General features: G+C 37.9%; 1 protein-coding gene across 1 annotated transcript in view; it reads left to right on the plus strand.

The window, feature by feature from the left end:
- Window positions 1-22,239, plus strand: part of Zdbf2 (zinc finger, DBF-type containing 2) — a 38,834-nt gene extending 16,595 nt beyond the window's left edge. The window contains 2 exon segments of the mRNA NM_001427679.2: window positions 5,898-6,028; window positions 10,680-22,239. Of these exon segments, the coding sequence (NP_001414608.1) occupies window positions 5,898-6,028; window positions 10,680-17,583 (7,035 nt within the window). The 3' untranslated portion in view covers window positions 17,584-22,239.
- The last annotated feature ends 3,613 nt before the right edge of the window (window positions 22,240-25,852 follow it).

Raw genomic sequence — 25,852 nt, forward strand, 5'->3', positions numbered from 1 at the left:
CTTGAACCTCTCTCTGTAGTTCAGTAGGTATCAAGTAGGAGTTATGAGAATAGATACTCTTTTCTTTCCTGATGTTAGGGAGAAAGATTTCTGTCAGATATGATACACAAGTGCAGTTTTATTTATTTATTTATTTTGGTTCTTTTTTTCGGAGCTGGGGACCGAACCCAGGGCCTTGTGCTTCCTAGGTAAGCGCTCTACCACTGAGCTAAATCCCCAGCCCCTCAAGTGCAGTTTTATGCAGAGGACCTGCTAGGTTTAGGAAATGATCTTCTCTTCCTATATTGTTGAATGTTTCATAAAAAGGTAGAGGATTTGTCCCATGCTTTTCTGTGTTTATTATGTTTTTTCCTTAGTGTATAAGTATATTAGTTAATGCTGCCATAATAAAACATGGTAGTACTAGATGGCTTGAGAAACCTGAATTTCTTTTTTGTTGTTCTAAAGGTGAGGCAGCCCAAGAGCATGGTGATAGCTGATTGATTGATTGATTGGTTGATTGATTTTCCTAGTTTGTATTTGGCTGGCTTCTCAATGTGTCTTCATTGAGCATGATCTCTCTTCCTCTTACAAAATCAACAATCATGTTGTATCTAGGACCTCATCCTTTTAGTGTCATGTAATCCTAACTACTTCCTAAAGTTGCGTCTAAATTAGGGGTTAGAAAATGAGCATTTGAGTTTTGGTTGGATGTAGGTCAGTCTGTGGTATAGACTGATTTTTAATGTTACTCTACTCTTAAATTCTTGGGATAGATCTTACTTGGTTGTGCATATAGTTAGTTCTCTTTAGATGATGTTGGATTTTGTTTGTGAAGGATTTTTTTGGATATATATATATATGTATATTATATATGTGTATATATGTATATGTATATGTATATGTATTTGTAAGGGTGCTGGCCTGTGACATTTTTAATGGTGTCTTTGTGTCATTTTGGTAGTAGGGTAATAAGAGTTTCATGAATTGACTCGTATTCCCTTCTGTTTTTGTTGGAAGAGTTGTAAGAACCATTATATATCGAGAGTCTGACATGAGTATTTATTGTAGTAGTTGCTGCTTCCTAATCAGGCTTGTCATTTAGAAGTGTCTCAAGTTTTTCTTCAGGGTCTATGCTGTAATTGTGTCATAGATGGAACAGTTCATAAAGATGTTCTGGTTTTTAATCTTAGATGATATCTAAGACAACTATAATATGTAAAAATTCTGTGTGGTGGCATTTGTCTTGTTTCTCTAATAGAAATCACTTAATTTCATAGTAATAAAAAACTTTTTTGTTGTGATTTTTTTAACCCCTTTACCCTTTTTCAAAGAAAAATTTTTAATGCTGGTCATAAACATGAGGCAGAAAATAAATGAAGTCTCTTTATCTTTCACTTATGATTGATAAATTGTTTCATTACATGACATGACTTGTTGAACCTTTGGCAATCATAAAACATTGATTCTTTAAGTACAGGTTCTATTCAATAAAGATTTTATTTATTTACTTGTTTATTTTTTGCTTAACATTTAAAATAATTTTTATTCATTTGGGCACTCTTGCACTAAATTGGCATTTAAAAAGATTCTGTTGATGATAGCCAGGATAATTTATATTAACTTTGAAAGCTTGGAAAATATATATATGTGTGTCTATATATGTATATATATTTCAAGGCTTTGGAAAACTACTAAGGCAGAAATATGGGGCCTACATCTAGTGGAGTATTCAATAGAAAACAATGGGAGCCAAAAGAGAGAAAACAACTGCCAACCTTCTCTACTCAATAAGTATAACTTTTAAACGTAAGGTAAAATAAAAATATTTTCAGGAAACAAAAATTAAGGGAATTTGTCACCAGCAGACCCTCACTAAAGGAAAAACTAAAAGGAGTTCTTCAGGCAGAAGGAAAATGATTCCAGATGGAGGCTCAGAGCTGTCAGGAAGTAATGAAGATCAATGGACAGGTAAATACGTAGGCAATCAATAATCATGTTTGTGGGCTTAACAGCGATGTAGGTTGGGAGGGTAGTAAGTGGAGTTAATTTCGAAGGCTCTTACATTGTTTAAGGAGAAAATAAAGTAGGGAGTAATTTTAGAATTTGATAGTTCAGGTTTGCCATTCGTTCCTTCCAGTAGACCTAGAAGAGCTTCTGTAACTATTAAGCTAACAAAATGGTGGAAATTAGAACAATAAAGCAGAGGAAGAAAGAAGAGAAAAAATACCCATAAGAATATTAAACAGACTATCAAGTATGCTCAAGTAAAAAATAGACTTACTGCTTGAATTAAAAAAAATATGTTCAATGACTGTGTGTGCGTGTTTACTTCTGTAGTAGAGCGCTTGCCTGCTATATATGAAACTGGGAGACCTCCAGTAATTCAAAAAGGAAAAATAAAACTATATTTGCTACTTTATGGGAGGCCCTATCCACAAAAATAAGAAATAAAAAAATGAAATGATGAAGATAATTGGGTAAGAAGATAAAAGGCAATTATCGTTACATGACGATGGCTAGAAAATCAAAAATAGGTCAACTGTTAGAATTAATGAGTTTTAAAGTGTGTTGGAAGCAGGTGTGGTGGTGCATGCCTGTGGTCCCAGATGCTGAGGAGGCTGAAGTAAGATGATCATTTGGTTCTGCTGGGCATTTGAGATCAGCCTGGGCACCATTTGCATCTTTTGGCTAAAAAAATCAAAACAAACCCCAATAGAATAAGTCTTATTTGTATATGCAAATACTCTTCTGAAAATGAAGTTTAATTGTGCCATTCATAGTAGCATCAAAGAAAATAACATTCTGAGGAATAATTATTTATAAAACCTTTTTATAGAATCTGTAAATTCTGAGGACTGAGGATGAGTGATAGCATGCTTGCTTAGCATGCTTTCTTAGGTCCTGGGTTCAATCCCCAGCACTGGGTGGGAAAGGGACTTAATATTTTTATAGATTGAAAGAGCCAATATTTAAAATTGTCCAATTTTCCAAAATTGTAGTATCCAGTGAAAATCCCTTGCATTCCAGTGAAATTAAGTCATTATAAATATGGAAATAAAAAAAGAGAGAACTAGATGATATTAAAGAAGACCTGAATGAGTTGTATCCCACTAGATAACCACTCTCATTCACCTTTACTAAGGCAGGCTTGGTGCAAAGTTAGAACGAACATAGGAACACACTGCAGAGACAGATGAAGGTGTGGATCTGATCTGTGACAAAGGTGACACTGCAGAGCAGCAAGAAACTAGACTTTGTCTAGTAGATGCTGTGGGGTCAAGTGACAGCTAGTGGGGAAGATGAGTATGTGTGTAAAATAATCCCAAGTAAATTAGAGGGGTGAATGTTGTAGGTAATATAATAAAGGAACTAACAGCAGACAGGAGAAAGTCCATGACTTGCGAGGAAGAGCTTTTGGCCAACAAAAAGCACTTAAAAAGCTACTCTGGGCTGCAATGAAATTGAGAAAATAGTAGATGATTAAGAAGGTGAGAAGACGAGCTACAGAAAGAGAGATGATACTTGAAACATACATAATTGAATGGAGAGATTGTGTCCAGAATAAATCCATTCTACAAGACAATGAAGAAGACATCTATTTGAAGAACAGGAAGAGGAGCTGGTATGGTGGCACATGCTTGAAACCAAACATTCTGGAGACAGAGGTAGAAGGACCCTAAGTTCAAGCCTAGAATGGACTATGTGACGAAGACACTGTCATGAAAAAGAAATCAGGAAGAACGGTAAATGAATCCATAATAAAGGAGCTGATCTGGATCGCCACTAAAAATGGAAAGCTGTCATCAGATTGTGGATTAAGGGCATAATATATGATACTGAACACATTTCACAATGTGTTCAATGTGAACACAGTCCAAAATAGCTGAAATGTGAAAAAACAGCACACCAAATGTTGATGATAAAGTAGAGCAATACAAAGATGGATTGTTGATTAGGCATACACTGTCCCAACCACTTTGGAAGACTAGGTACTGAGGATGAACATACATGTACTATATGACACAGAAGATTTACATCTTAGAACCTAACTCCCCCAAGATGTGTTGTCACGCAAGACAAAATAGCAGGGTTCTTTGCAGCATTATGGTTTGTAATGTCCAAATGCTGAAAAAAAAACTAAAACCTATTAATGTGTAAAATAGCATAGATTCATATAATAGAGTACAGATGTATGTGAAGATGAACAGAATACAGTTACTCTTGAATAAGTATCATAAATGCAGTGTTGAATGAGAGAGGAGCTCAGTGCAGAAAAATACATGTTGTATGGTGTCATTTATATTGATTTTAGAACCTTTCAAAACTTAGTATTAGAAATCAGGGTTATAGTTACACTGGGGGAAGAGGGAAGGGATATTAGATTGGTATGGAGCAATAAAGGGATATCTAGGTACTGATATTCATAGATAGTTATGGATGTGTTTATTCCTTGGTGGCTTAGTGGGCTGCATACAAATGTTTTATGTGCTTTATGTGATATATCTGTTGAAAAGTTCTTAAGACAGCCCTGTGAGATGTGTGTAATATGGTGGCTCCTGCAGTGTGTGCTGGTCGGTTCCCCATTCGTGTTGTTGTTTATCTGTTTGCCTTAGCAGAGAGAGGACAAGGTTGGATTTTAGTTCATTCTTTATTTGTTCCTTTGTACACTTTTTTTATCACCAGCAATCTACTCTGGCGATGGGCACTGGACAGTGGGGGAGTTTATAGCAAAGAATTTTGAGACCGTCATACTTAAGTGATGGGGTAACATTGCAGAAATTCTCATGTCAACAGGACAGAGGAAATAATTTCAAGAGTTCTAACAGTGGTCAGAAGCTAGCAACCTGTGGTTTTTTCTTTTTTAAATAGTATCTTAACACAGTTTTCGTAACTATTTTAAAGCATGTTATATTATAAAGAACATATGTGATTAATGTGCCATTTATATTAGCTAATTGAAAAAGCACATAAGCTACAGTTTGACTCACATTCAAATCCTGGCTTTGCTGTTGACTGGGTAACAGAGCTTAAGGCAGCTTGCTTTTATTTTGTATTTTTTGTGCCCCACTCTCTTTGTGTCAAAAGAGGGCACTGTTCTTGCTGAGTGAAAGCGCAGGGAGCTTTTTAGATGGATTGAATAGCCCTGTGTGTGGCATATGGTACGTCTCCCCCATCCTAGAGTCCTTCTTATCCCATTGTCAGTCCATTAATACTAGTATCTGTGGTTAAATTCAACACTTTAGTATGCTTAGACTAATTTTCTGCTAAGGCAGGATTCTTAATCACTGAAGAAAAAGAAATGAAAGGTTTTTTGTGAATTAATCTTTGTTCTTTTTTAATGCCATAATCCAACCCTGTTCTCTCTTTTCACAGTTTTTTAATTGTAAAAACTTACTGGAAAATATAAACATTTTAAGAAAAATTAAAAATTATCCATAGCTATATCAGTTAAAAGTATAATTTTAAGATTTTAGTACATTTTCTTCCATTTGCTTCTCTGTAAATTTTTAAAACTGGTTTGAGATAGAGCCATATGTATGGTTTTTGATTTTCCAATTTTCTCTTAATATATAGTATTTCTTTATGTTATCATGATTTGTTATTTTTTATAGCTGCATGGCATTACATCTTGGTGTACATTTTAATATGAGGTTATCGTTATGGAGTTTCCAGGTTTTTTGCTATGTGGTATGATAAACAGCCTTTTGATGTCATCCTTAGGAATGTATTTAGAGAAACGTAACAACTTTAGAAAAGACACTTTTATGGTTTTAGATACACATTTTAGAGATGTAGAGATGCTGTATAAAAGGACTATCAACTTATATTTCTACAAGGAATACATTCATGAGTCCATTTTGTGTTACCATGAATAATATTACTCATTTAAAATACCTACTGGTTTCTCTTTATAGCACTTGTTTAGTGCTCAGCACAGAAGCCTGACCAGACAGTGCAGACGCCGGACAATTACCAATAACACTCTGATGGAACGCTTTTTGCAGGATGTCATACGACACCACCCATACAATTATCAAGACAGTAGGTAAGATAGTTCTGTGGAATGTCTATCTGTGTCAAGTGTTATATTCCATCCACTTTTACCATCTTGCTTTGTATCCAGGGCTAGTCTTGTCTGTAAATGCTGTGTAGCCCAGACTGGCTTTAAACGTTCAGTTTCTCAAGTGATGAAATTATATGAATGTGCTACCATACCTACCTACCTTTTAAAGGCTGTATTTGAATTTTAAAAAATGTGTGATGTACAAAATGGTTTTGTGATAATAGAACTGGGGATTGAACCTAAGGGCTCAACCATGCCAGGCAAATACTAGGATGTACTCCTAGCTCTGTTGTGAACTGTCTTATTCAGCCAATAAAAACAAATAGTTGGAAATGAAGTTAACTGGATAAAATTTTGATTTAGGGCTAGAAGAGTTAGCACTTAGTGAGTCCTAAAGTGAAATTTTATTTAACAACTTCCATTTAAAATTGTTTATTGTACTTATTTCTTTAAAGATTTATTTGTGTGTGGGGTACTGGAGTGATGGTTAAATGGTTAAGAACATTTGCTCTTGTAGAGGACTTGAGTTCAGTTTCCAACACCTACATATTGGCTCACAACAACCTGTAACTCAGTTCCAGGGGGTCTGACAGCCTCTTCAGACTTCTGCAGGAATGTATGTGGTATACATACATGCAGACAAAACATTTATATACATACAAGAATAAATATTTTTAAATTTGTTTTTTGTTTTTATCTTTAAAGATTGGTGTGTTTGTGTGCACATGTTTATATATATATGTGCATGTGAACTTGCATGCTTAGTGCAGAGGTTAGTGTTTTCTAGGCTAAACTGGAAGCCAGTAAGTCTCAGCAACCCCTCCTCTTTTTACCTACCTCTGAGATACTTTTATAGGCATGTAGAATGCCAAGCTTGTTGTATGGTTGAATCCTAACTTTGGTCCTCATGACTATGCAGCAAGTACTCTCAACTTTTGCGCCATTTCTCTACTTCAGTTGTTTTTATGAGATTTTACTGTAGCTGAGTTGTAGACTGCTTGCTTAGTATTAGTGAATCCCTGTCCTCAATCTTCAGCCCTGCTAATAAAAAACTATTTACTATAGAAAATATGGACACAACTGCTTTTTCCTGAGTAAATAAATGCCTTAGGACGATAAATAACTATGTGTCATTAATGTGTTTTTTTTAGGTATGTTAGTAGGGTTAAATGCTGGGTGGATGTGGAGCAAAATGTTTTGAAAGATTTGTAACAAAAGCTAAGTGGTAATAGGACAACATAGTCACAGTAAAAATCTAGGACAAGTCAATGCTAGTAGAACTGTGCTGACTGAGTGAACAAAGTATAGGACTGAACGGCCTCTCAATACTCTGTCAGTATCTTGATGTCTTTAAAAAAGATTTTTAGTCAAATTTTTTTATTACTTTTATTTGTTCATATGTCATGTGTATATGTGGAGCTGGTTTTCTCTTTCAAATACTGTATATGTTTTGGGAGTGATACACAAGCTTGGTTTCAAGACATCTTTACCCTTCAAGCCATCATTTTGGTCTTTAATAGCCCCCACCAGTCAACTTGTTTGGTTATTTTTAATAAAAAGAAACATTTGATGACACTTAAGAGTTAATAGTTAATGCTCTGGGTTTCTAAAGATCAGATTATAACAATCATACAAGATCAGCAAAGTGGGAACATCTCTGCAGACTTAACTGAAGTACCATCAACTGGAGGAAAAGGAAACTTGCGCTTTGCAGGATACTAACCTAGAATTTAGAAATACTGAAAATGTTTTCATGGGGAAATGTTCTTTAAAATGCTGTTTCTTAATAAAAGCTGGTAGAAAGATGAGATTAGACTCACCATGGGATCGTACACGAGACTTTGATTTAAAAACCTCATAAGCATTTCCTCAACAAATACTCTTGTGTAACTGTCTTTCTTACTTCTCAGTTTCAGTGATAAGACACCATGACCATTAGAAAAGAAACCATTTCTCTTAGGACTGTCAGTCCTGAGGCTTAGAGTCCAGACTATCATGGCCTCATAGCAGGGAGTATAACAACAGGCAGTCATGGTGCTGGAGCTAGTATCTGAGAGCTACATCTGATCCACAAGCCAGAGGCGGGGGGTGGGAGGACAGAGAGAACGGGTGGCCTAACTGAGAATGGTGTAGGTTTTTGATACCTCAAAGCCCACCCCAGTGACACACTTCCTCCAACTAGGCCACACCTCTTAGTCCTTTCCAAATAGGTCTACCTATTAGGGACCAGTATTTCAAACATATAAGCCTGTGGGGGTAGGCATTCTTGTTCAAACCACCAAAACAACTATTTCTGTAGTTTAATTTCACAGGATTCGAACTTCTAGGCTAGAATGTATAGGTTATTATTCTCAACTTGTGGCTCATGACTCCATTAGGGCTCAAATGGCCCTTTCATAGGGGTTGCCTAACACCACTGGAAAACACAGATATTTACACTATGAGTCCTAACAGAAGAAAAATAACAGTTATGAATAGTAACAAAATAATTTTATGATTGGGGTCATCACAATATGAGGAACTGTATCACAGCATTAGCAAGGCTTAGAACCACTGTCTTTTTTAAAAGTTTTTATTTTGGGATAATATACTAGGTTTACTGAAAACATTGGGAAACTGATAAAAGAAACTTGTGCCATGACTATGGAATCTAGAGCAGGCACCGTGCAGTTCTCTAAACTAGGAACTGCTTTTATGGGTACTGCTCCTTGTCTATAGAATGTCACTGAAACTTTACCTTTCTTTGGTCATGCTTTTGCCCTGTGCTGGGACCACCCAAGCTCACGCACTGCACTGAGTGTACTGTCTCCTTATTCTTGCTTCAGCTTTGCATTGCATTGTTTGTTTACTCATTAATTAAGACTGACACTTGGGTAGGTGGTGGTGGCTTATGCATTTGATCCTAGCACTTGGGGAGTCAGAAGCATGTAGATCTTTGAGTTCAAGACCAGCCTGGTCTACAGAGTGAATTCTAGGACAGTCAGGGATATAACATAGAGAAATTCTGTTTCAAAGAAAACCACAAAAAACAAACCGATCAACAGACCAAACAACCAAAAGACTGTGACTCTTTTTAGGAGCAGTGGCCATTTATTTTATGGACAACATCCCAGTTTAGGCTTTTCTGATATTTCCTTACGATTAAACTAAGATTATACATTTTGGGCAGTAATACCTCAGAATGGAGGTTGTATCCTTGTCCTCCCCCAAAAGAAGAGGATCTTTATAATATGACCTCACTGAATTTACCTAATATGTCTCAACATTAGTATAGTACATTTGTTTTAACTTATAAACTGACAATACATTACAGTTTATAGCTTGTTTACATTTTTTCAGTAACTTTTAAGTTGAATTTTCAAACTGGGATTTCTTAGTTTGACCTCTTTCTGTTTTAGGCTGATCACTTTATATTAGCTTATGATACCTTAGGCCTCTCTCATCTATGATTTTTTTTTTGTGGATCTTGGTAAGATGATATTGACATTTTGCACTGGAAGCTGCTGCTAATTGAGTGCTTCTTGAGAGCCAGCTTTTCTTTGAATTTGCTCAAGTGCCTACCACAGAGTGTACCACTGAGTTAGGGAACTTTTTAGTAGGTGATTTCTATGACTGGATTAAGACTATGACAACATTTTTAGGACAGCTGTTGATCTGTGTGAAGGAAGGATCCATAAAATTCTTTGAATCAAGCTTGTTGGGCTGATGGCAGTATAAGAGTCAAAGTGATAGATTTTTAGATTATGAAATTTCAGATCTTTAAAAAAGTATTTAAAATTTTGAATTGAAAAATGTAGTATACATAGATGTAATTCAAGGGAACATTCAACAAATGATTTAGTCATAAGCCAGGTATGATGGTATTGTGCCTATAATTCTAGCTTCCTAGGGAAGCTGAAGTGGGGCATTGCTCATCCAAAAGAAAGGTCAACCTGCGCAGCATAGCCAGACCATCTCCTTAGGAAAAGGAGACCAGGGCTGGAGAGATGGCCCAGTGGTTAAGAGCACTGGCTGCTCTTCCAGAGGTCCTGAGTTCAATTCCCAGCTCACAACCTTCTATAATGGGATCTTCTTATGTGCATAAAGACAGGGTTCTCATAAACATAAAATACATAAATTAATCTTTTAAAAAAGAGAGAAACAAGTACTATATTCCTTATATTCCTTATATTCCTTTTGAGGCCCCAGACTTCATGTTCACTTTCCTAAAGATAACTAAATAGGAATAGCTTCTTACAGATAGAATTAACTGTATACAGTTAATTTTTGACATAGCTTTTAAAATTTGAGGTTGTAGGGATCAGACCCAGGGCCTTGCATGCACTTGGCAAGTGCTTTAGCAACTGAGTGATATCTTGAGCCTCTGAGTCAAACTTTATAGTGTTTATTGTGATAACTGAAAAATGGATATAGAGATTGATTTGCATTTTTGTATGTCCAGGAGCTATTTGTTTATAAAATAGCAATTGGTGGACTTACTGTATCTTCTATACTAGGTAACTTCCTAAAGTCCATGAAGTGTACAATCTGGTATTCCTTTTCCTCTAAGAATGGTCCATAATAGAAAGAAAACAGTACCTGGATTTTAACGAAAAACAGGATATTTTAATGTTTTTACCCGCTTCTTTTTTAGACCTGCACCAAATGAGGCAGCAGCAGCAGCAGCAGCAGCAGCAGCAGCAGCAGCAGCAGCAGCAGCAGCAGCAGATGATCCTGGATCACCTGAAGTGGTGATTTTGGATGACTCTGATGATGATAGCGGTGCAGAGAGGAACTCCGAGGATTCAGCATCTGTCGAAGAGATAGATTGTAGACCTGGTACCTCTCAGGAACGCCCAGAGGCTGCTGTTAGACCATCAGTTATTCAAAAACTGGAACGGGGACAGCAGCAGTCCTTGGAATTGGCTCATAAAGTTGAGAGTGGTGTGAAAAAAGTTAATTCAGTCGGTGTTGTTCAGGCTACAACTAGTGGAAAAAAGTTAGTGCGTCCCCCTGTGATTTGTAATGCTCCTGCCAGCTCTTTGCCTAGCGGCTCTTTCGAGAGACCAGTTGCGGCTAACAGTGTTCCTCGGTTAGTACTGGCAGTTGCTTCAGATTCCTTTCCAGCTTGTGACACAGAGAATCTTGAAAAATACTTTGATTCCCCAGATCAGGGCCCTAGCAACCCATCATCTCAACCCAAAACTAAAGACCCAAAAAAGAAACTAAGTATAAATTTAGACAAATTGCTTTCACAGAGAAATCTCAGAGCTAAGGGTGCGTCTTTTTCCCCTGTCGTACGAGTCCGTGAGCTAACAGGTCCTGAGCTTTGTTCTGTAAGAGCTGAGTCTTCTTCTGAGTTAGAGGCAGGTACAGCAGGAAACCCAAATGAGACTGACACACCACCAGAACAAGCACTCGAAGGTGCCATTCCAAAGCGTCGTGAGGCATTTCGTTCAAATATAGTTCATCCCCAAGAAGAAACACATTTGGTTCTTAACAAGTCAACACTTCTGAAGCAGAAGCGCTCAGTGAGTTCTGAAGAGAGGTTTGATCATAGGTCTCTTCAGGCAGTACCTGGTCCTTCCCAAGCTGCTGTACATGACTTAAGTCTTTTGGAGGAGGAAGAAGAGGAGGAACAGGAAGAAGAGGAGGAACAGGAAGAAGAGCAGCAGGAAGAGGAGGAGGAGGGAGTTGACCAAGAAGATGTGAGCTATGAATCTAGAGGATCTGACACGAGTTTTGATTGTGGGTCCTCTTGTCAGTCACTGAGTGCCCTATCTGAACCGACCACCAGAGAAATAGATGTATCAGAAGAAACACATGCTGACGCACAGCCTAGGAATGAAACACCCACTGTTTCTGGAGCAACTTCAGATAATGGTAGCACTTCTCGTCGGGTGGCTACCACCCATTCTCAAGTGATTACACAGAACATACAGTTCATTAGTCTGGTTGATGAAAGCTATGAGTCTAGTGGCTCTGAAGTGAATTTTGATGGTGATGACTCACTTCCATCAACTAGTCACCGTCCCTCACAGCCTGTGGAAGTAGTAGTGCCCCTTCGTTTGGTTGATAAGAGCTATGGAAGTGGCAGCTCTGAACCATGTGAGGATTCTGGGTCCTCAGCTGATGAGACTCCAACAGCAGCAGGACAGCAAAATCCTCTGAACAGTGCCCATGCAAACCTGGTTGATGAGAACTACGGGTCAAGTAGTTTCAGTTCTGACAGTGATGCAGCTCTGGACCGTCCCCATATGCCTGTTCAAGAAAGAAGCCCGAGAGACAGAGCCGTCGAGCAGGAAAATGAAGACCAACCAAGTAGTGCTGAAGCACGTCCTGACCGTGATAGTTCTCTTGTGACAGTGGCTGATGAAGCCCAGAGAGAGGCAGAAGAAATAAATCTTCCGAACCAGAAGAATACCAGCCTTGGGGATACGAACTGTGAGTCTCATGGTCCTGACGTGGGTTTTCATGCTGATGCTCAATTAGAGGCTGATCAATCTCCAGTAAATCCTGAGGAAGTAGATCTTGACCTAGAAAATCAGAGTGTTCACTCTGGCATTTCTAATCTAAGTTTTGATTCCCATGCTTCTTATCAGTCAGCTAATGATCAACCTCAAGGGGCTTGGGGTGAAGTAAATCTTGATGAGTTAAATGTCGACATGGAAGTTAAGAGCAGTGGGTGCTCCAGTTCTGAGTTGACATTTGATTCCGATTCCCCTCTTCTGTCAGTTACTGAGCGGTCTCTGCTGGATTTTGAAGGAATAAACGAAGATGACTTTAACCTGGAAGATGAAAGCTGTGTGTCAAGTAGTTCTGACATAACTTTTGATTCTGATATTCCCAATGACTCAGTAGCTGACCAACCTCAAGTAGCTGTTTATGAGGAGGAACCTGTTGGTCTGGAAAATAAGAGTAATGAATCTTGTGTTTCTGGAATAACATTTGATTCTGATATTCCTCTTCATTCAGGAAATGATCACCCTGAAGTAGCTGTTAAAGAAGTAATCATTCAGGAAGAAGAAAACGTTCACTTAAAAGGGAAGAATGACAATCCCAGTGGTTCTGAAATTTGTTTGGATTCTAATGCCCCTCTTCATTCAGTGACTAATTCTGATGTAGCTGTTAAAAAGATAAATCCCCCCAAAGAAGAGCAGGTACATATAGAACAAATTGAACAAAAGGAAAGTGAACCTACTGATTCTGAATTACATTTGGATTCTAACTCTTTTAATTCAAAGCCCGGATGTTCTGAAGATCCCATTATATTACGTGTTTCTGAAACAAGATTGGATTCTCGTGTCCCCTTTCAGTCAGTTATTCGCAGGTGTGAAGTAGTTGTCAAAAATGTATGTCTTCAAAAAGAAAAGCATGCTGAATTAACAAGTAAAAGCATAGAATCTCCTTCTGAAATAAGTTCAGCTTCTACTACTGCTCCTCCAGTGACGGAACCTTATGTAGGTAAGAAAGCAAAGAGAAAGACAAAGCATCTTGAGGAAGTCAACAGTGATGACGAATATGGTGGCTGTCCACCAACTTTCAATTCTGATGTTTTTCCTTGGTCAATGACTGAAAAACCTCAACCAGTTGCTTTGAAAGAGGGCTATGCTGACTCAAAAGATGAAAGGACTGAGCTTAGAGGAATGGAAGAAAATCTGAATACTGCTGGTCGTCTTGATTCAGTCATTAGTCAGCCTCAGTTAGCCTTGAAGGAAAACTGTGTCGAACTCACAGACACAGATGGCAAACCCAGTGATTCTAAAGCAAGTGTTGATTCTACTGGTCATTTTCATTCACTGCCTAAACAAGAGTTTGATGTGATTACAAAAATGAACGAGTGGAAAAAAGAGGCAAAGGTTCTTGAAAAGAAGATCAGTGAGCTGATTTATTCAAAAATAATACATGACTCTAATGTTTCTTTTCGTTCTGCAATGGATCAACTTGAACTAGCTCTTAAACAAATAACTCTTGATGGTGATGATCAAGTGCCCTTGGAAGATAACAGCCAAGATGCGTGTTCTGAAACAAATTTGGATTCCAATGTCTCAGCCCAGGCAGTAGTTGAACCACCTGAAGTAACTGTTTTGGAGCCTGAACATGTTGATCTAGAACGTAGGAATAACGTGTCTTGTGATTCTCAAGTAAGCATTGATTCTAATGACTCTGTCCAGTTAGAGGCTGATCAGAATAGTGAAAGGGGTGAAAACAGAAGTCAGAAGAATACAGATGACATGGAAGGTAAGAGGGAGGATGCACAGGGTTTTGGAATTACATGTGATTCCAATGTCCCCCAGCCATTGGTTGGCCAAATTGAAGTAGTTCAGGAGACTGACCGTTGGAAAGATCATGTTGATTTGGAAGATAAGATTGTTGAATCTAGTGACTCAAAAATAAACTTTCATTCTGATGAACCACTTCAGGCTGTGACTAATGCAACACAAGAACCCGTTCAAGAAATAAATTTACTGAGGGGACATGCTAGTCTGAATGGTAATGGCTGTGAGTCCTATGGCTCTGGAATAGTTCCTGTTTCAAATGTCATTTTTTGCTCAGTGATTCAGAAACCACAACGTTTGCAAAAAGGGCATGCCAGTTTGAAAGTAAAGAGCAGCAATCCTTGTGGTCCTGAAGTGAGTGTTGATTCCCGTGAGGGTCCAGAAATGAGTTTTGATTCCAATGATCCTTGTCAATCAGCAGCAGGCCATCTTCAAAAACCTGTCAAGGAAATAAACCTAAAGGAAGACCATATTTACCTGGAAGATAAGAGCTACAAGCTAGTTGACTTTGAACCAACTTATGATTCTGATGACCCTGCTCAGTTTGTGACAGATCCATCTGTGGAGGCTGTATCTATCAAAGAAGTAAACTTGCAAAAGGAGAATCATGATGACCTAGAAAATGAGAACTTCCAGCCATGTTGTTCTGAAGTAGCATATAATTCTGGTGTTCATCTGCAGTCAGAAGTTGAGCCGCCTCAAGTGGCTTGCAAGGAAGCAGACCTTGACAAAAGAGAGCTTGACATAGAGGACAAGTGCAGTGTATCTTGTGAGCCTGAAGTGGTGTATGATTCTGATGTTTCTTTTCAGATAGTAGTTAACCAGGTTCAGACATCAGATGGAGAAACAGATTCACCACAGGTGGTGTTTGTGGATGTTGTGTCCAGTGATAGTGATTGTGACCGGGAAGTAATTTCTGATTCAAATATCCCTCTTCAGCCTGAAACCATGCCACCTCAAATGACTATCAAAGAAACTAGTGATGTAAACACAGATTCTCTTGGTTCTGCAGCAGACGAAAAGTACTACTGTAAATTCTGTGGTTGTGATTATGAAGCCTCTCAGTCAGTGACAAACCAATCCAAGGAAAGTTTCAAAATAATAAACAGGAAGAATGACTATATTATCCTAGGAGATTCCACTTGTCCATCTTGTGGTCATGAACTCAATTTCAATGTTGATCCCTCTGATCAGCCCACTACCTGCCAGTTACAAGAGCCTGATGCTAATGTTATTGACCCAGAAAAAAAGAACTATGAATCTAAGTCTTCTAAAAGAAAATATGATTGGGAAGATACTACTCAGCCAATGACTCGCCAACTACAGAAAACTGGAGAAGCCATCAGTCTTCGGAAAGATCCAAAATATAGATCCAAAAAAGATCGGCCCTGGGGATCCAGTAGTTTTACAGCTGACCGTGCTGCCTATGCTGTGTCAGTGATCCGCCAAACAGCTGTGAAGCGCAGCTTTTCGAAGAGGGCACATACAGTTCTAAAAACCGCAAGTCCTAACTCCTATGGATCTGAGCTAAATTTTCAATATGATGCCTCACTTCAGTCTGATCCTGACCAACCTCAACCTAAGAGAGCAGGCCCTCGTAAGAAAGTGACTTTTGACTTGAGAGTAACTAAGTATGAGTATCCACCAGACCCAGTATACTCAGAAGGAGAAGAGGTTGCAGAGGGTGATCCTAAGGAATTAGTTCATGAAGCCTCACCTCAGGTTCAGGGTTCTCCATCATCTGTGAGAAAAACATCTTCTCAGGGGAGAGGAGATGATGTGAAAACACACATGCAGGGATGTCAAAGTCGTTTCTACAGTTACTATGATGGTGGCTCTGAGAACAAGAAAATTCTTTTGAGTGAAGAAGAAAAGACTACCTGGTCTGACCTTAATCAGAACACCAAATCAATTCAATGTGTTGGAGGTAAAGTTGGAGACACTGGTGACTTTTCAGTGGCCTTAGGAAAACCATCTTGTTCCCTACCAGAGGGGCATCAGCAACCTGGGCAGGTGACTTCTCAGAACCAGGTAGGAGGAGTAAGAGGTGGAACTCAAGCAAGTTCTGGGAAGAAGAGGAAAATTACAGAACAAGAAGATGACTCACCAAAAAGGAAGTATTTCCGCCATGATAGCCAGAAAAAAAAAAAAGCCCAAACGGGGACAACTGAGTTACCTGAACCACAAACCAAAGTTTTAGAACCTGTGCAGCCTGATTCCTTGGTCTACATTTTTTCCTCTCTAAGCATGAAGGAAGATCAGTCTTTGAACCCACCTAAGAAAAAGCCTGGCAGTGACAGGGACTTACGAGGCGCATACAGCTGTAAAGAGCACACCTCTTCTGGCCCTCGAAGGAAGAGAACTGTCATTAATCCTCCACAGAACCTAAGAGTACCAGACGTTGGCAGATGTGAGGTAGTTGGCCTTGATCTTAATAGGCGTGACCCAAGGTCCAATGCAGAAGAAAATGGTGCCAACAGACAAAACCTGGCTTCAACATCTTTTATGACAACACCAAAAAGATCTGTGTTAAAATTCCACAGGACCAGTCAATCGTCATTTCTAAAAAAATCAGAAGATGTGGGTGCTACTCAAGTTCCAAAGGATAATTTCCAGCAGACTCTTGTAAATCGTGATGGTGCCAAAAAATTTCGCAAATCAATTAGAAAGGAAGTTTTTGAAAATAAAAATCAAAGGAAATTTTGGAAAAAGAAGATGGTGGCTGCAAACAAATCATGCCTCATCAAAAATGCTTATGAAACAGCGGTTCTCCAGAAAAAATCAAGAGTAGCTTCAGAAAAGTTGGCTCTTTGGATTCAGCTGAAAGCGACTGACATCACCAGGAAGTATGTCTCTAAATGCCATGGTGTCGTGAGCAGGAGGAATCAATCAAAGACCGTTCTTATAAGAATGCAACTGAGGAAGAAGAAAATAGTTGCTAGGAAGATAAAGGAAGCCAAGAGAGCAGCTGAAGCGCTCAGGCTCGAGAGTCGCACGGTTCTCCCAGCGGTTCTCCCAGCGGTTCTCCCAGCGGTTCTCCCAGCCGGTGCTGAAAAGCAGCAGTTAAGCACACCTGCAGTGCCTGCAGAGCTGCCTGCCCTGCCTGCCCATCTTTCCGATGCTGGAGGAGTAAAGCGCTACCGGAAAACTTACTACCGCAAAAGGAAGAGACTCCTTCCTGTGAGAGAATATGACCTCAGAAGCTTGAGTTCCACACCAAATACAGACAGGATGGTGACGCGGCTTGCAAGCAAGTCGAAAAGTAATGAGGCAAAATAAAAGTACTTGTAGCAGACGGAGACATCAGTCCTTCACTTGGATGAAACACATTTGAGACTTGAATGCACATACTTTTCCCAGCATTGGTGGAGAAACTGACCTTACACTATTTTGCTACAGATATTATTTTTCAGAGATTTTATATTCATTTAAAATTAGTATTTAGGGTCCTTTTTTTTCTTTTAAAGATTTAAAAGCAAACTTTGTCCCATTTCTGTAAAAGAGCTTCATCTTAATTTGTCTTATAATTTAGCATACTATATAGAATTTTGTCCCTTAAATCATGTCCTCTGAAACTCTTTTGTGCCAAAAAGTTATAACACTGGGAGAATGAACTTAATAAGCTTATTAATACCATTTTTTAAACAATTGGGACAGATAACTATTTACTTAGTTACCACACTTCCAAGTTGAATAGCCAGTAAGTATTCTAACTGGATAAATAAAAAGAGAGACATTGTGCTGTCTTGGTTTCAAATATCTCAGTTTTGTGATCAAATATCACAAAAATACAATTTCTTATTCTTTTAAAGGCATTCCATAAAATATTTCATCCAATTTTCTGAAAGCACCTGGTGAAAGACAAATTCTTTTTCCTTTAAATTGGATCTGCAAGTCTGTAGCACTCCTCATGTGGATACATACCCACAAATCTTTTTGTTAATATTAAATCTTACGTGGAAAAGATTTTGCAAATGTGGTAAAGCTTTTAAGCTACTTTTTCTCCCTTTACTACTAATCTAAAATGAAATCCAGGTAATTTTATCATCTTATTAATATTTTAGATAACATTTTAAAATGTTGAGTTGAAATTATTGGTTTGATAATAGCATGTGGTCTGACCACTAATTGTCATTAGTGAAAAACTTTACATTTCAGAAAAATTAGGTTCAACTAATAACCTAACTAAAGACCCACTTTACAAGTGAAAAACAGTTTATACATCACTTTATCTTAAACTATCTAATTATCTTAAACTAGCTAGATAGTTCAAGGTTAAACCAATATGACATTTTATCTTAAACTACCTAATTGAGTTTAACAGTTGAGATAAAGATGCTTGGATACACAGTGTGAACCTCTGTGCTACTTGAGTATATTCCTTTAAGGGTCATTGACTGAGTTGGTGCAGACGCATCCCCTTTTCTTGTTCAGTCAAGACCTGGATCTTTTTCTGTCATTGATGTTATGAGGAAACACAAAGTTTCCCTTTATTGTGTAACTACTATATTTTATTGAAACTAGAGTCAGTGTTAAGATGTGTCTTGATTTCAGAGATTAAACTGTGTTACCTTAGAATTAATGAAATACCATGTGGTTTTGTTTCAGGGGCCATTACTTAACCTGTGAGTCGTTAATGGTGATAACTATTGTCATCTCTGTACTTCTAAATATAAGTGGTAATTATATTGCAGAGTGAACAGATGTGCTTTTTAGTTGGCAAGTATCGTGTTTAAGTTTTTCAACCTTGCCTCTTTATATTACAAGCATTTTAATTTCTTTAAAAAAATTCTCAATGGGCTTCTAGTTTTTTTTTTTTAAAACTCATATTTTAATTAAGGAAGAAAACTTTCCCTTACACTGATTATGAAGTAAACATGAAAAAGTATTCTTTGCAGGTATTAATGTCTTCTGCAGTTCCCAGACACCATTAATAAACACTCTTATAATGTAGGTTAAAAGTGAGAGTTTATACCTAAAACCTGCCAGATTTTATCTATTATAATCATGTCCTGAAATGATGATTTCTATAATTCAAAATGATCAAAATTTAAAGTTAAAAATTTGCAATTTGGAAACTTGTCTAAGGACTTTTTAAAGGGAGAGCTAGGAAAAAATTAATAAGTAAAATTCACATCACCAAAAATATAAAAATGTCTGGTACAGAAATAATGGTTTTGTTTAGCATTTTGCAAATATTTACTAACTTCTTATAAGAATTATTATTTTAGACAAGATTGGAGACTTAAAATTGTAAAACTTGCATTAAATTAGAAGTGAATTATTTCAGAATTTGATAGAGTATAAGATGTGCCCCTTTGTCTACATAAATGTTGAATTAATTTTCAGGCTAGGTTGAAACAATTGGTTATTTTGTGTAGTCAAGAGTGCATTCTTTTAATAGTAATACATCAAATTACAACCATATCATTTCATTAATCTTGTCCCTTTTAGTATCTTAAATAGATTTTTATTGTAATTGTCCTGGTGTATACAGTGTGTGGACAATATTGTGTGAAGAGTGGCTTTTTTTTTTTTGGATTTGTGCATTTTAAATTATTTATGTAACTAGGGCTCTGAGTAACACTTTTTTTTTTGCTTAAAGGAAAGCTATATTTAAATATTCAAATAATTATATATTTCCATGTAAAACTAATGTGAAGACCGATGTATTTTTTATAATACAATTTAAAGTGTAAACTTGTTTTGATGTTATCAAGATAAATTTATTAAATATTGAAATTTGTGTGTACTCTCTCCTAATGTTAGAACCTTTTTCTGGAAATACTTAAAAAGAATCGGAGAGTAATCAAGGCTGAAGTAACTCTGTAAAAGGCCTGACCTGAGAGATGATAAATAAGAGAATGCAAATGTTGATGCTGGCGAGAAAATAGTTTAACCAAAGATACCTAGGTTGTACTCAAATCAGTAATTATTTCAAAAGATTAAACAACCACTAATTTGCCTGGTGGAGCAATGGGGCGGCTGTTTGACTGGCACACCTGCACTGAGAGGATTGAGTTCAGGAGGCAGGATCCATACCATCTGACGCCCTCTGGGAAATGAACAATCCCAAGCCTTCCATCTACCTCCCTGTCTTCTAGTGCCACAGCATCTGATGGTGACGACAGGATGACATGCAAGAGTACCTGAGAGAACAGTGACATAGGTGCTTCTGACCCTAGAGTGACTGACTTAGAACCCTTGTTGGTCAGGGATGTTAGAGTGAGAATTATCTTACTATTTACAATGAGAAGTTACTACTTTTTAGAAAAGGACCTTTATGTTTAGAAAGATGGAATTTTAGAATTATACACCAAAATGCCAACTCAAGTAAATTCAAAGTGAGGTGACATAGCATTTTTTCATCTTTTACTCAAATGTACTCAAATATTGAGGGAAAATTATTTAAACATTTCCCTTTCTTCTACTTCATATATGTAAAGTTCTAAGTATTTTAGGCAATGGGCTTAAGTTTTCAAAATTATTTGCTTTGAATAAGGATTGAATTCAGGATAAAGTACAGTTTGTTGCTGGATCTTTATATTCTAGGTTTATTTATTTTAATGACTTTTAAACCTGGAAAGCAGTTTACTTCCCAGATTTTTATTCCCAGATTTAGTGTATGTACATATGGAGGCCGTCTTGAGTGCAGCACAGTGTCCCAAACTTTAAGTGAATCATGTCCCTTGGTCTTTGTACTCGGGAGCCTTGTTGTTTGGATGCTATAGTGATCACTAGGAAGTGAGAAAATGGAGGCATAGAGTAGTTAATCCCCCCACCCCCATCCCAGTTATAGGCCATCCTCTAGTTTGTCTTAGTCATCTTCTCTGTTTACTTCATATAAGTAGTACCTTTGTTAGTCATTTTTTCTGTTTGTTTTTCTTTTTCTGTTTTCTTTTTTTCTTCTTTGTTTTTTTTTTTTTTTGCCTTGTTTCATTTATCATGATTAGTTTTTTTGTTGTTTGGTTGATTTTGAGAGTCTCCTTTGTTATGTGTTATAGCATGCTGAGCATTTTGGGTTTTTAAATTACTTTTTAGCATTTAGTTTTAAACGTACTTAAATTTAATTTTTTTATATTTGTGCCTCTGAGAGTTGAATCCAGAGCCTTGTGCTTGTGAATCAAGTGCTCTGCTGCATTGTACCTCCAACTCTCAGTCTTCAGTGACACCAGTACCAGAGCCTTTCTCTCCAGACAGCAGATAGGAAAGCCAGCAGCTGGGAGGCTAGCTTTGTTCCTTTCAGGGCTCTTATTTATTATCTGATTCTTCCTCAGATCCAAGACTAGACAGCAGAGTTGCCTTTTGGAGTGTTCCTGTAGTTCACTTGAGTGTTGCATGCTCTTGTGACCTTTGTCTCCCCTTTCCCTGCCCATCATGCCACTCTTTCCTGTGCTCAGTCAGTTCTCATTTTCACCATCAACACATCACCTCATGCTCTCAATCCTTTCACGATGGAGTGCTTGCAGGTAACTGATATTTGAGAACAAGAACCAACAAATTGCTGGTTTTAAATCTAGTTGTGCCACAGCCAGGAAGTGTGTTGGCAGCCTCTTGGTTAGGTTGTTCTCCTGCATATTTAAATACTTACTGTCAAAATCAGGACATTGGCATTGACCTCGTCTCTCTACTCTGCAGACCTTAGTCAAATTTTGAAAATTATCCCCAAATCCCCTTTGCAGGTCCTGGATTTGACCCACAATTATGGACTTCATGGATACTTTGTTAGTTTCCTCAGTGTGGAACAGTTTCTCGCCTGTCTGTACCTGGTAGCATGGCATTTTGAAGGTACTGGTTTATTTGTAGAATATCCTTGAGTTTGAGCTTGTCTGGTGTTTCTTTGTAATCTATGCATTTTTGGAATTCTGTGTTTTCAGTGTGTATTAACAGAAGCCATGTGATGTCAGTTTGAATAAATGTGGTGATAGAATATTATCCCGTGTTTGTTTTTATTTTATATGAAAGCCATTTGAAAGAAAAAAACCACAGAATGGGGGGGGTGTGCCTCAGAGTCACTTTAAAAATTCATCAATACTTAAAGTTTTTTTTGGATCTGTTTATTTTATGTGTGTTTGTTCACATGTAGAGATCAGGGACAATTTCTCCTACTACTTAGGTTCCAGGGTCAAGCTCATGGTGTTAGACTTGGAGGAGGGTTGCACACCCATCTCACTGATACTTTTGACAGCTAACTTTTTGGGGTAGTTGTGACTGAAAATTTGGTGTCACACACTTGCAGTCCTGACCATTTTGGGGGAAGCTGAGGCAGGAGGGTTCAAATTCAAGGACAAGCATGACTATATTGTGACATGCAAACTAGGGCTTAGCGTGATATGGTAACCTTCAGGAGGCCAAAGTAGGATTAGTGAGAGTTCAAGGCCAGTCTGGGCTTTATAACAAGATGCCGTCTCAAACAAAAAACTTCATCTAAGACAGATGGCAAGCTTATGTATATATTCAAGAAATAGTGTATCTCCATTCCCTCACTATTCCTACATGCCTGGCCCAACTATGGGTTCCAAGAATGCAAACATAAGTGGCAAGTGGTTTACTGAGCTGTACTTCTGTGCTGAGATAGGTACATTCTTTTCCTACACCCTTTTCGGTCATAAAATAGCCAATTTCTTTCACCATAGGAGAAATCATGTGCAAAAGTTCCTTTTAACTATTTGGGTTAGAGAAAGACATTTTATAGAAAAGCATAAGCACTTTGTAGTACAGATTCCATGAGTTTGAAATACTCTGGAATAATCATGAGATCCAGTTCCTTTTCCTAACCCCTGTCCAGTATTCGTGACTAACATTTGACATGTAAGCCTTCTGTGGATTTCCATTATATAGTACACAGAGCTCAGTGTCCAGGCCTGGGTAATTTCTTCCTGAGAAACAATAACTATATGGGAATTACGAAAAATATGCTGTAGCTATCAGTGGACATATATTTGGAAGTATCAAGATTCCAGTTGAGTTGGGCCCATTCTGTTAGTGAATTGCCTCAGTCTTGAACATGTGTGATTAGGAGAATAGCATACTAAACTTATAGAATCTCCATCATTTCACTTACCTACAAGTTCTCCCACAGCCAAGCAACATGTGGATGGGTTTAAAATCTGTCATGTTACAAAAAAATGGGAAAAAGGAGAAAAATCGGACAATTTAGGTCAAGCTGGGGGCAATTCTAAATGAAGTAAGTCAAATACATATAATCTCATTTATGAGTGGAATCTAAAAGTGTCAAACTCAGAAGTGGAGAGGAGAGCCTGGCTGAGAGAGATCACTAGTCTGTTACCACTTTACAGACCAGAGAACCCAAGAGAATGAAGTCAATAGATGAGTAGACTGAAGTCTCATGCAACAGCCAGTTGTAATGAATAATCTAGAGCAAACTCACTCCTATCCACTCCATCTGGGAAGAGAACAAAAATGCATTTCAAGAATAATTTCATGATATGAAGAAGCTGAGGTAGCAAGGCTCTTGCCTTGCTTTCTTGGGGTTTTCTCACAGCCACTCAGAATTCTCACAGGACCTCATTGCTGGAGTGTCTGACTGTTCTTCAGAAACGAGCATACAACCAGGAACAAAACAAGCTCACAATTAGTGTATATTTTAAAACTGAACAGTTTGTTTAAATGTTATCACTACAAAGGATATTTGAGGTCATGGATCTTGATCTTTATATATACAAAACTATCATTTTGGTTTTTTTTTAACAGCAAAAATTGTTAGTTAAAAGACACACCCACCAAACTATAACGAGGTTAAAATTTGTATGTAACATACGCCTCGATGAGGTTGACAAGTAATTCTCCCATTATACTTGTTTCTACTCCTGTAGCAACAAAATTAATTTTGAGCACCATTCCAGAATTTTTCACTTATTTCAGAGTCTGGAGCTTCTGCAATGTTAGATGAATACCTCTGTAAGGTTGCCCCTCCCCCTCAAGAACCAAAGGTCAAGCCAGACATTTGGTGTCTAGAAGTTGAAGGCTTGCCATACTACAGGGAATAAATATTAAAGAAAACCTTACAGGTCTCAGGGTTGATTGAATTGATCTCAGTACATGCTCTCTATCTTCAGCAACTCTTGCACTCAGTTGCTGTGAGAACTGGGAGCTGCCCTACTGCTTCTCCAAAACCCTATCCCTAGACCTGGCATTATTTGTCCTGCCTTGGCAGCCTCCTAGAAAAGCTCCAACAGGAAGGGGATTATATTAGTTTGTCGTGACATTGAGTTAATTTACTGAAAGCTATCCCTGGGGCATTTCTGTTGAATACTCACTGGGAATTGTCTAACATTATAGCTGCCAAAGTCAGCATTACGAGGTAAAGCAAGTAAGAGCCTGGTCAAATAGGGGCAGCTTGAGAAGTTTTGAAGTAGTGTCAATAGGAACTTGCAAGAGCTCTGGTAATTCCTGGTGGCTTAAAAAATTGCACAAAGGTTAAATGCATACCCTGGACAATTCAGAGAAGACCTCATTCATCTCTGACTGACTAAAGACTCCACTTAAACAGGAAATTAGGGCTAAATCGGAGTTGTGAACTGCCTGAGAGCTGAAGGAAAATCCTGTTGACATGTACACAGAGATAGTTCTCACAAGGTTTTAGTTCAGACCTATCATTAGCTGACCACTAAACTCAATGAACACAGAAGTGTGTGGCTACACAGTACAGGGAGTACATACAGGCTTTTGGAGAAGTAGCTCATGAAAACTATAAAATAGGGACACCAAAATAACCAAAGCTTTCATATACAAGATACCAGTTTGGGGGCTGGGAATGAGGCTCAGTGAACTGCTTTCCTGGCATGCATAGAGGCCTGGGTCGCGCATGTGCATGCGTGTGTGTGTGCGCGTGTGTGTAGGCAAGAGGCTAGACTGTCTAGAAAGCCTCTGGGATCCTCTGTCTTTCCAGCATCATCATGCCCAGTTCTTTTTCTGGAGTGCTGAGGACTCAAACTCAGATCCTATGCTTGTGTAGCAAGCACCTTACCTACACATTCATCTCCCCAACCCTAAAATACCTATTGTTTTATTAAAAAATTTAAATACTCAAAGGAACAGGAAAATATCACTATACACAGAAGGAAAGGAAATATAGTTCATAGAAAATGTCCTTGAGGGGTGAACTTACTATGAAGACATGAAGCCAGCTACTAAGTAAATATATATATATATATATATATATATATATATATATATATGATTTATAACTATCAAAAACAACCAAAAGAATTCATGAGTGAGATATTAGGGCTCTCCACGGTAACAGAACTTATAGAATCTCTCTCTCTCTCTCTCTCTCTCTCTCTCATATATATTTATTAAAGTGACTTATAGGCTGTGGTCCAGCTAATCCAACAATGGTTTACTGTGAAGAGAAAGTCCAAGAATCCAGTAGTTGCTTAGTCCTCAAGGCTGATATCTCAGCTGCTCTTCAGTTATGTGCTGGGATTTTGTAGTAGAGGATGATGACTCTAACACCAGTGAAAGAATGGACTTGATAGGACAAGCAGGCAAAGAGTAAAAGCTTCCCACAGACGCAGCCCAA

The sequence above is a fragment of the Rattus norvegicus genome, chromosome 9, assembly GCF_021556685.1.
Source record: "Rattus norvegicus strain SHRSP/BbbUtx chromosome 9, alternate assembly SHRSP_T2T, whole genome shotgun sequence".
Classification (NCBI taxonomy): Eukaryota; Metazoa; Chordata; class Mammalia; order Rodentia; family Muridae; genus Rattus; species Rattus norvegicus.